The following is a 12,001-nucleotide window of genomic DNA, read 5'->3' as shown; positions in this document are numbered from 1 at the left end:
GAAAACTACTGCACTTGGTCTTAAAAGTAAATTAGACTTAATTTACAAACTAAATAAAGTCAAAACCAAAATCCTATGGTTTATCTAAACTACTGTATTTACCTGAATTCTGCCTGGCACAATGTTGTCTGTGGTGGTAAAGATAAGCTGTTTAGCATTAGATGTCTCAGGTGCTGCCAAGATCACCTTTCCTGCACCAGTTCCATCTGGACTAGCTAAAATGAACTGTTGCTTTGGAGACACAGCTGAATCCACTGCCGTCACTATTTGAATTTTCTGGCCTGTTTGCTGATCTGTCACAATCTGTAAAACATTGAAGAAATTCATTATCACAGTAAATTTTATGTTTTAGAACCTTTCGTTCCATCTCAGAATCATGCCTATGAAGAGTTACAAAGAAGCTCTCTCCAATTTTTCTTTATAAATGGCACTAAGGAGATGTTCTCCCATTAACGTTTACCTATGCATTTTTTTACCTATGCATTTTATATAAGATATTACTTCCTAAAGTTATCAACAGAAGATGGAATCAGGCAGCCATATTGYTTCTCATGCTGAGAAACAGGATTCTCTTATGATGGAAGGTTTCTGTTTCTGATTCTGTCTGGTAGCATAAGGTCTATTTTGCCTTGTAGAGTAATCATATCAATATGCACCAGTATTTCATTAAAACTTAATAAGTCCTATATAATTTGCCACTGCATATATTCTGATATATTAATGACATCTTTTTAATATCTACCAGTAACAAAGACCCACTATGCAGCATTCCCTAAGGACAACTTTATGCTAAATAGAATAATCTCCCACTGGCTCTTAAATAAGTGGGAAGAAGAATGTACTTGGAGGTGATCTCAGATGTTCTGTTGACAATGTCTGACCTTTTGCTGTGGCCAGGGATCAGGAGATTTGCTAGTGTCAGCTAGGCCACCTGTGTAAATATTCCTCACTGGCTACATCATCAATATAACTATTATATATAGCCATCTATTCACCACCAAATAAATGCTGAGGGGGAAAGAATTTTAGTTTTCATTAAAAATGATCTATTCTCACAAAACTTAAAGGAAGTATTCCATAGACTTTAGCATGCTTTTGTATAAACCTAAGTGGGAGGAGGAGGAGAAAAGAAGAGAAGACATAATAGTTGGTTAATAAATAGATTTTTACCTGAATGCGTTGTGGTGAAGCTACAGAGGAGTCTGTGGAAATTATCTGGATACGCTGGGAAGGGCTGGTCATCACTGGAGATTCAGATAGCGAAGTCTGAACAGTCGGCACCTGTAAATAACATACAGAATTTTAACTCAATGTTGAGGTATTGAACACTTTTAGAAATTCCTGTTATTTATAAAAGATCAGATGGCCCTACAGTACAGAATCTAAATTTATTGGAGAGGTTAGCCATTAAACCAACTAGGATTTGCTTTCAATTAACTACCAGAATATTTTCTTTTTCTAGAAATTGAGTGAACCCGACAAAACGAAACCACCACCATCACTCTGCTCAAACACAACACTGGGTAATTACTGTATGATCCTTTAGCTTACTGAAATGCAGAAATACGACTGTGAACTTTTGTTTGTACACTTGTCTCATTTTTTGTTTCTGAAAAAATAAAATACATCATATATCAATAATGCAAAATGTTAAGTATTTTCCCTTTCAATAATTTTGAAGTACTTTAGTATGACAGAGATTAACTTTGGCACTACTTCTGAATATTACTGTTTCTTGTTCTATTCCRTATCTTTCTAGAGTACCAAACTATAATGCAAATCTTGTTCTGAATATAGAAGAAGCTCGAAAAACACCCCTCGCAAAGCTGTTTTCAGAGAAAAAATGTTAAATGTTGAATTAAACATACAGGATAATATTTAGATTGGATATTGGGAAGAAATTCTTCCCTGTGAGGGTGGTGAGGCCCTGACACAKGCTGCCCAGAGAAGCTGTGGCTGCCTCCTCCCTGGAAGTGCCCAGGTTGGACGGGGCTTGGAGCAACCCGGAATAATGGGAGGGGACTCTGCCTGTGGCAGAGAGTTGGACTGGATGATCTCGAAGGCCTCATCCAACCCAAACCATTCTATCAATTTCTCATCTGCAGTAATGTACCCAAAACCAGAATGCTCACAAGCTGTTTCTATCAAATTCTCTTTCAAACCACCTTGGAATTATCTGTTTAGCAAAACTTGTACAGCTGGACAACAGGGTAGTGTCAATTTTAGCTGGCTTTGAAAAATTTTTGTTCAATATACAGAAAAATTTGTTTATTTTCCAGACTGAATACACTTGCCATTGGTTGATAACAGAACACCAACTATGCTAAATAATCCAAATGCAAATAAGGGAATGCATTGTTTTTCAATACACAATTTAAAGGGAATGAGGGGAAAAATAATCTGTCATTTTGTTTGACAGCTAAATTTCTACCTTGAGCATTTTCACACAACTACAAAAGACCCGAGTGGATAAATATGCGATCCTCTCTTATGGTCCTACCCTGTCAATTGCCATCAAATTTGACTCAGGAAAATACTGAAAAGAAATGAAAAAAAATGAGAATAGTAGCCCAAGAATAGGCTCTAAACCAAAGTTCCATCACAAGCTTACCTTCAGACAGATCATATAAATACTGAAAAAAGAAGAAGGAAAAAATGAAGCTATTGTTAACAAGACACCCAAATAAACTGGAAAAAACTATTCTGAAAGCAAATGGCTTGTAAGTACTCATATCAGGAAGACAAGATAGTTCAGCATTATATTAGGTTCACTTACGGGAATAAACATAAAATTGACTATTCTATTGTTCAGAAGAAACATGACACTATGTTTGAACTACTTTGGAAGCTGTTTAGGCAAAAAACTTGTCCTCCAAAGTCAGTGATGTTAAGTATGTGYAATTCTGAAATATACTTTCAAATGCAATTTAATTTTTGTAAGACTCAGAGGAGATGTCATCTTCAAGAGATGAAGAAAGAAACCAAGTAGGCTGGACACCTAGAAAACTTCAGTGTGCTACATTTTACTGAGATTTAATCAACAATTATTTGAAAGTAACCACTAAACACTGTGACTTCGGCACTGACAGAAAATAACACATATAACGTAAAATACAGCTCAAATCCCCAAATATCCCTACTGATAAAAAAATCAGCTAGAAAACAAACTTTCTAACACAATTTGAAGTATTAGAAAGCAGGTATTCTTTATTCTGAGCATGCTGAGCATATCCAGATGATATCTCCTCTAAGCAGGTATGTCATTAAATTTCACGGCAAGGCACTTACTCCATCATTATCATACATATTCATTATAGTGTACTCCCCGGGTAATACATACACTTCACTTTTCCTAGACTTAATTTGCATGTCTCCACCCTTTACTGGAAGTCCTTTTACGGTCCTAGAGGSTCATATAAAGGGGTCTCTGGTGGTTGCACTCACTGAGTACCCAAAATGTCACAGATGACCTTGCCTTGAATTTTTCTTAGAGCATGCGCTGTTGCTTTTTGTTACACGGCTTTGCCACAAAAGCCACTATGTTCCTCATCATCTGTTTATCCACTGGTTCCAGCTAATTTAGCATCCTGTACATTTTCTGTTACTTTCTTTTATCTGTTTTACTACATAGTCTTTAAGCTCCATTTAGCAGCTTCAAGGGGAATTGAAAACTTGTAATATCTGTGTTGTCAACTCCTGCCATGAAGAAACTTTCCCTGATGTTCAAACTGAACCTCCTGGGCCACAATTCGAGGGGCCATTTCCTTTTGTCCCCCACCTAGCTCCACCCTTCTGTCAGGAAGTTGTAGAGAGTGAAAAGGTCTCTCCAAGCCTCCTTTTCTCCAGGCCAAACAAACCCTGCTCACTCCAGCCCCTCAATGTCTTTCTTGCAGTGAGSGCCCAGAAGTGACTCCAAGATTTGAGGTGTGGCCTCATCAGTGGCCAGTACTGAGTGATAATCACTACCCTGGACCTGCTGGTCATGCTGTTCTTGATCCGAGGCAGGATGCCACAGGCCTTGTGTGACCTGGGCACACGCAGCTTCCATTCAGGCACCTGCAAGTTCCTTCTGCTGAGCAGCTTTCTAATCATCCTGGCCAGAGCCTGGAGTGCTGTGCGGGGCTGTGGTGACCCAACAGCAGGGCCCAGCCCCTGGCCTTGTTGAACCTCACACTGTTGGCCTTGGCCCATTGATCCAGCCTGTCCAGACCCATCTACAGAGTTTTCTTATCCTACTCCCGTTCAAGTTCAACTTTTGTGTTATCCACAAAATTACTGAGGGTAACTCAATCTCCTCATCCAGGTCATCCATAAGGATATTAAAYAGAACTGGGCCCAAAMCTGAGCCCTGAGGAACCCCACTAATGACTGGCTGAATGCTGCACRTGGTGCTATTCCCCACCATTCTCTAGCCCCAGTCAGTTCTTAACCCAACAAAGATGCACCTGTTGAAGTCATGGGCTGCAGCCTCTCCAGGAGAATGCCGGGAAACAGTCTTTGACACTGGAATAAGGTAGGCACATTCACAGCCTTTCCCTCATCCRCTAGGTGGGTCACCTCATCRTAAACAAGATCAGATTGGCCAGGCAGGACCTGCCTTTTCCTAARCCCATGCTGGCTGGGCCTGATCCCCTGGTCCTGTGTGTGCCATGTGATCACACTTGAGACAATTAATTTCAAAATGGCAAAGTTGAAAGGAAAATCCTTCAGATTCCTTGTTTAGCATCGTTACCCTTAAAAGTTCATTCCACAACAAAACATTCCTGTGAAGCTGCAATGAAAGCTGACAAATGGATGAAAAGATAAAATATTTTTAGGTTCTTCCAAAGTTAAACTTGTTAAAGTTATGGTACATGAAGTTTTGAGAAAGTGATCATATAYTTGACATCAGGTTTTACATCAATAAATTTATAAACAACAATACACTTATTAACAACAATAAACAACAAAATCCAGTGGACTTCCACTACAAAAGCTTCTGCTGCAAATGCATAATCTAGGTGCCTAAGTAGCATTAGTATTTTCTTCTAATTTCAAGGACTTCTTAGCACAGAAATGTGCAAACTGTTGAAATCAGACACTTTATCTGACAGGAAACACAATCATCTATTGTATATCTCTCTAACAATAATATCTATACCTAATTACTGTACCTAAAGGAGTGCATTTACAGCAAGGGTTCAGTGTAAAGGTTAGGTCAACTAACTGTGATCTAGTGTAGAGGAAAGTATTACTTGTATCTAAAATACAGTTACCTGGCCTCCCAAACCAGTAGGAAACACTAGTAATTTCATATGCTGAAGTTTGAGAAATTAATAGTGATTTGCCCTAAGTGACATAGAGGATCTACACAAAGCTCAAGGAATATAAAAATACACTTAAACACATATGTTTAACCTTTTCCATGATTAAACTAAAAACAAATTCATCTTTAAACTAAAAACAAGTATTTGGCAACTTGAAGCATTTTGAAGGCAGCAAAATTAAATTTGGTTTCTTCGGTTTAAATTATTAACAAATTTATGTCATTCTGTATTTACCTTATTTTCCCWACTTTTTTCAGTTTCTAAACTTTAGTTGAAATCATATTAAACTTCCAGTAGGTAGGTATATATATAGAAAATTTGTATGTATATATAAAATTGGTAGTATGAAGCTAAGCTTCTCCAAGCACTTAATTATTTTTATGTCATTAGAAATACGTAAGGTCTCTTCACAGGCATATAGTCAAGTTCATACAGTAACTTACTGATTTGCACATCATGTACATATGCATCTATGTGTGTCTTCATACAAGCATATGTGCATACACAATACATGTACTGACAAACCAAATTTTCAATACTTTCTCTAGTTTATCTCCCCACCACCACATTGATTATAAAAGCACTATTTGAGCAATAAATTGAAGGAATAATCCACTGGCCACATAGAAGGGGAATTTTTAAAGCCTCTAATATTTTCTAACTTAACTAGACAAACATTTTCTATATTCGCGCCATTCTGTATAAAGCCAAAGTAATTGTATTGCTTGAATACACTATGTGTAAACCAATTTCAGAGACAGTAATTTCTATTCTCTTTTCTATATTATTAATTCAGGCGTGGTTAAGAAATCACAGACCAAATTTTTTTTAACTGCACCCATAAAACAATGAAAAATGAGGTGCCAAGTTTTATACTTGCAACTCACATCAAATCAGAAAGACTTCTTTTTCTACAGAAATATTTCCTAATGAGTATCTTTAGCTATTAAATAATAATAGGCTTTTGCAAAATATGTATATCCAAATACATATCTTTCACAGGTGTAAGACGTAGCTAAAAAAAGTTTCAATTATCCTCTTTCAAATTAGCTCTCCTGACCACTTCGGTCCTTTGTGAAATGGCAGATAAAATTCAAATTCACTAYAGAAGAACTCTAGTTCAACTGCCCTAATAGGATGCCCGTGCGAGATCTTGAACAGCACRTACAAAGACAACATCACGGAGGAAGCTGCAACTGGCACATCTGCATGCAAAAAGAAAATCTCAGACCAGGTCTTATGCAACWCCCTACACTTTTATTACACCAGCAGCTATGCCACATCTGGTAACAGTCTTCAGTTCAGAGGCTGCCAAACTGCCTAAAGCAGATAGGATCTCCTTAATCCCATATGAACTTTCTGTGAGATACCTCTCAGGCTCACGGTATGTCTAGGTMTTTTACCATTAACAGTCACTTGAGAAAAGCGGTATTTGAACCAAAAATTGTTTGAGAAGACTTTGCATCAAAACTCCACCTTGAAAAATCATCAGAAATGAGCAAGTGGCCAATGACAGAATAAAATACTAAAGGGTCTTATGTCACACTTCATCAATTCTTAAAACAGAGTAAAAACTTATTCCATCAGAACAGAGTTTCCACTCTCCCAGCACACTGTCCTCRTCTGGACCAGAATCTGAATTGCTGAACTACTTATGATGTAACATGTCAGAGATATCTGAAGAGGGTCAAGAAAATATTTTATGCGACAAAGATATCCAGTATTTTTTGAGCTCCATGGTAAGACATGCTTTCAAAAAGGCTCAAGATTTGATAATTTCCTATGAGGACAGGGAAGGAACTGAAAGCAAGTGAAAATTCTCAAGAAATGAAGTTGTCATAAACAAGATTCAGGAAGCCCAGGGCTCAATAGTCACCTCATGTGAGTCTCTCCCTGTAGCGTCTGACAGGAAAAATGATGTACCGGGAACAGTTTGTGACTGTCAGAGAGCTGGCAAAGGACAGTTTTAGCAACTACTAAAAATTATTCCTAGTTACATCAGAGTTGCTGTTGAAAAGATGAAATAGTCCTTATTGTCACACCCTCCCCCCACCCTGAGACAGCTCTGTTTCAAAATTTTTAATATTTTGCATTAAAATGAAAGGTACTACACAGGGAATGCCTCTCCATTTCAAAACCAAACACATTTTTCTTAAACAGCATTCAAGTCAAATATAAGTTGGTGCTGAGAGTGAACCTAGGCCACTTCTATATTGCAGTGACAGTACTAAATAAATACTTGAGAAAAGCAGCACTACTTATTTTTGCATTAAGGCTTGAGTATTTTTCCTGCTTTTTAAAAGTTGCTCAGGATGAGGAGAAACTGCTGAAATTCCCTCCGAATCCCCTAGCTGCTCTCTGTTCTCCAGTTTCATAAACTGTAAGTAACGTCAACTGCACACACTGAAAATGGAACACTCATCCAATCTGTTCAGAAATGTACAATTGAAAAAAATTAAATATGCAACACTATATGAAGCAGAAGCAAGCAAGGGCAGCGAAACCACGTGAAACCATTACAAGAACAATTTTAAAAGTCCTAAAATTAGAATGAGTACAAAAATACATGCGATAGTGGAGTACACTCAGCAACTTCTGCGATGCATTCACTTTCACGAAAAACAAAGCTGATGAACTATTGCTCAAGAAAGAGAAACAACATGGAGCCTGCTTGCATGACAGTCTGATTCGGTGCTTGGCATCACAGTTCTCAAAAAAACCCATGCACTACATATGTAGCAATTATGTTGAAAAAAATGATGCAGATATAGCTAAAGCTGATAATATTTGCATTAGGTTTTCYTGTTTGCAACTGGTCTCTCACAGCCCATAACCTGAAATTCAGTGCACGATCAATGACTCCCTTCTTCCATTTAAGTTTCATTGAGAAAAAATATTCTGAAAATCTCTCCTTTTTCAAAGCTACTGCCTAAATTTTCTCTAAGAAATGGTGACTACAAATATAGAATTTTAGCATATTTCAAAAAAAATTGTAATATATTTACCTGCCTTAAAAACTATGCGTTGGAAGACACAAATAGCAGTCAGTCAGCCATTCACTGAGAAATAGTTCAATATTAACATGATCATAGTATTAATGAATTCTTAATGAGATAATGCTGCTTACAACTGTTTTTCCATGAACAAAGTTTTCATGGTGCTATGCAGTGGACAGGCATCTAACTTAAGCAGCAGCTGAATACTATAAAGAGATGAAGCCCTTTATTTACCCACCGGCCAGGAAGAAATCACAGAGCTTCATACACTCTTGAGATGGAGCGATCTCTCCAGTGGCAAGATACAACCATCACACTATGTTACCACGGTGCATTTCCTGCACGAGGAATTACAGATGTCACATATTTTATGTGCTTTAGATGTTACTATAGCACCCAAGTTCTACCAGAATAGTATAAAGTTTGCCAGTACTTCCATTATAGGTTTCTATTTCCAAGTGTATTTGGAAGTGTTTTTAAAAAATGCAGCTTGCCAAATTCATACCTGGTACAGAAAACAAGAGTGATAAATCTCTTGTTCGTTTTCACTGTGAAACTTAGGGAGTTTTTTTGAAACTATTCCATAGATGTTACTTCCAGGACACTCACTAGACCGTTTTTCACACTAAAAAGAATTAATTTCTTTTTATAAACATACTTCTAAGTGGGAAATCTCAAATCCACTTCTAAAAACAAAATTGAAGTCACATTTTCTTCTTGAAATAAAAGTATTTTTTTATCATACAGGTGTAATCTTAGCTCAACAAGTGAAAGAAAATACCAAACTAATGTCTGAAAAGTGGCCTTATCTACAGAGGTCTCCCAGCCCACTTGCCCTTTATTATTTGTTACGTCACTGCATTATGGAACCATATGATAAATCACAGTAAATTTTAAAGATATTAAACCAAATAATTTGAATCCCACAGAAAATCTAGTTTATTATTTGACTTGAAGTTTGCATAGTGAGGAATATACATAAATTATTTTCTATGATTGTGAACACTTGCAGTTTGTGTTTACGCGCTAATTTAAACTTTTCAGCTGTTGAGCATCCAAGTTTCAGTGAACATACATCAAGATCACTTAATATCACTTTAAGTAGGTTCTGTGGGTTTTTTAAGTGTAGGCAGAAAATATAAAACCTGATTTGAATTAACCGCCCTACTGTAAATACTGTAAATTCAATCCAGTGCATAAGTAAAACAGATAACTTCACTGTGGTGGATCGAGATTACAATTCAAATGAGCAGAAGCTTTCCATGTTCAAAATGGTCAATCTAACAATCAAATTACAAGAAATTTAATTGTATTAAGTTTTTTAGCAATTCATAATACAGTCAAGTTTCTCTATAGCTCACGTTGATCTTCCTACTAGCATCCCTAATATGGGGACCCACCAGAACAAGTAGGGTGAACACAACACATCCCAGTTGCACTGGTTTCACGTTTGTCCCCAAGTGTAAAGCAACACTYTGCTACAAAAATTTTCCGTTCCATATATGATTAACTTAAACAGCAGGGACTCCCTAATATGTTTTTAATTTCAAAATCTCATATACCAACTGTTGCGATATCATCCGTCACTCACCTCAGCCACCTGCTGAGTCTCCACTACCTGCTGAGCCAGCACCTCCGTATTGGTTGTCATGGTGAAACAAGATCATTAGAGAACCTGTTTGGAAAGATGCCAGCAACTTCCATCAGGCACAAAAGTTTGCGTTTTTTCTTATTATTAAAGAAAGCTCTGTCATGACTTTTTGAAAATTTACAATTCTGCTTGATATGTCTGGCAAGTAAGAGAATATGGCATTGATGTGTGTGTGCACACAGACATACATACATGGGACRTGCATACTGGAACCATGCTGTTCAAACTGCTGAGGCACAGATATGCTTTTACTTTATTAAGCCTCTAATATACTATTACCACTCTATGAGAAAAGACCAGTTTCAGAGTCAAATATTAATGCAGTTTGTGGAATTCACAGATCTCAAAGGCACTTTCTTCAGCTCAAGGAGGAGAAACCTTATGGTTAAACTGCTTCTACACCACATGCGGACCAGAGGGCAGCAAGGTAATAATGCTGTTTTGCACAACATTTTATCAAGCCATCCCATGAAACTGCCATATTCATCCATATTCTTAAGAGTAATCTTACAGAGTAAGGGAAATACACCGTTACATTTTAAATGCATTTTCCATTATCTAAACAATTTTTTTATTATAATGTGATAGTAGCATCACAATAAGAAGAAAATAGTGCAGAATCATTTTATCCTATTTTGAGTTACTGCACCTTCAACTTTAAGGGTTTAAAAAAATTACAAGGTAATCAAAGACCAGAAACAAGAAAAAAACTCTTGCAATATATTTTAAATTATCATTATTAGGAGTGTGTTTCTTCCAAGATAAATGTAATTAAGATTTCCAATTATTGCATTCAGTTTTTAATTGTGACTTGCTAATTACAGGGCCAGACCAGATTCTGACCCAGGTGTAGGTAATGAAAAGGCATTCCTGAATCCTGGCCCCTTTGRTGCTTCATTGGAAACCTCTTTTTGTAACTGCAAAGCAATCATTTAATATAAAATTTAAAAATACAGCAAACAACAGCAACACATGTAGCAGAAAAATAGATGCTTGTCTCTAGCACCACAGCACCCATTGAAATGCAACTTATACAAAGCTAACATTCTTAAATAAGTCAAAAACCATTAAGTTAAAAGGATTAATTTATTTTGTGGCAAATGGGAAAATAATTTTGCATATGTCAAGTAAAGATTATTTGTAACAATGTAAAATCCAAGTTGAGACATCCCCGTGGAAATTTTATTTATGCTAGTTTCTCCTACAGCTTGTCATTTTATTGAACTGTTGCACTTGCACATTAAGATTATGAACCATTTCCATCAAACCCAGCTTGCAGATGGTTTCTCAGTTGTTCAGTGATCCCTTTTCAGTATTTTCTCTTAATCTTTTTACTATTCAGCAAGAAGCATAACCACATGCTCACAACATGTTGTTTTCTCAGGGCTGTATGATGACAGAAACCCTACAGATGAGATACTTTGTTCATAACAGTACCTTTCCTAGAACACAAAGAAACATTTGCTGTAGAATGGCTCAGACAGATTTGCTGTTGCTGATGTTATCCACCAAGGCTTTCTGTATTTTCGACCTTCACAAAAGASCCTTAAGCTGAGGCTATCTGATGAACTCCAACTGAAGCCCAGAGACCATACACAGCCATGCCAAACTTCATAGTGGTGCCAACTCTCAGAAGGCAAAATGAGCTTCCTAGCAAAAGCCTCGGGCAAGTTTCTAGGCAGCAACAACAAAACCCCCTAAACAAACCCAACACAAGAGGTGGAACTTAAAAACTGCAAGGAAGCACCTGGAGCACCAGGGAATTATTCTCAGTGTAATAAGAGAGACAGCCAGCTCAGTATATGCTATCCAAAGCACAATGTAAAATCATTAATAGTTCCCTAAGATGCAGTCAGAAGCAAGTCATATATTCCATTTGAGATATTCCAAAGGTATGGCCCGACTGACAAGGCAAGGCAAAAGGCCGAATTCCAACTTATTGAAATTTGTTCCTTTGTCTTAGTGAAATGAGGCTCTTCACACTGTGAGCGCGACTCGGCTACACGAGCGGCCTCCAGCAGGCTGCCATCGTCGGGACGAACGGGGAG

The 12,001-nt window shown here is 37.2% G+C and overlaps 1 protein-coding gene across 7 annotated transcripts in view; it reads right to left on the bottom strand.

Annotated features, from left to right (window-relative positions):
• NR2C2 (nuclear receptor subfamily 2 group C member 2) overlaps positions 1-12,001 on the bottom strand; it is a 38,417-nt gene that overhangs the window by 24,149 nt on the left and 2,267 nt on the right. For 4 of the 7 annotated variants that reach the window (XM_057383112.1, XM_057383111.1, XM_057383115.1 and 1 more), the window contains exons 2-4: positions 9,894-9,977; positions 1,171-1,281; positions 103-303 (exon numbers count right to left, since the gene is read on the bottom strand). In XM_057383112.1, coding sequence (XP_057239095.1) covers positions 103-303; positions 1,171-1,281; positions 9,894-9,953 — 372 coding nt within the window. In that variant the 5' untranslated portion in view covers positions 9,954-9,977. Of the gene's footprint in view, positions 1-102; positions 304-1,170; positions 1,282-2,611; positions 2,634-8,540; positions 8,641-9,893; positions 9,978-12,001 lie in introns of those variants that run through there. The other 3 variants (XM_057383113.1, XM_057383114.1, XM_057383116.1) reach the window with 3 other exon arrangements.

Source organism: Malurus melanocephalus, unplaced genomic scaffold (genome assembly GCF_030028575.1).
Source record: "Malurus melanocephalus ecotype Western Australia unplaced genomic scaffold, MMel_1.1 scaffold_607, whole genome shotgun sequence".
Taxonomy (NCBI): Eukaryota; Metazoa; Chordata; class Aves; order Passeriformes; family Maluridae; genus Malurus; species Malurus melanocephalus.
The sequence above is the reverse complement of the archived record's forward strand: the minus strand, read 5'-3'. Positions and strand labels throughout refer to the sequence as shown.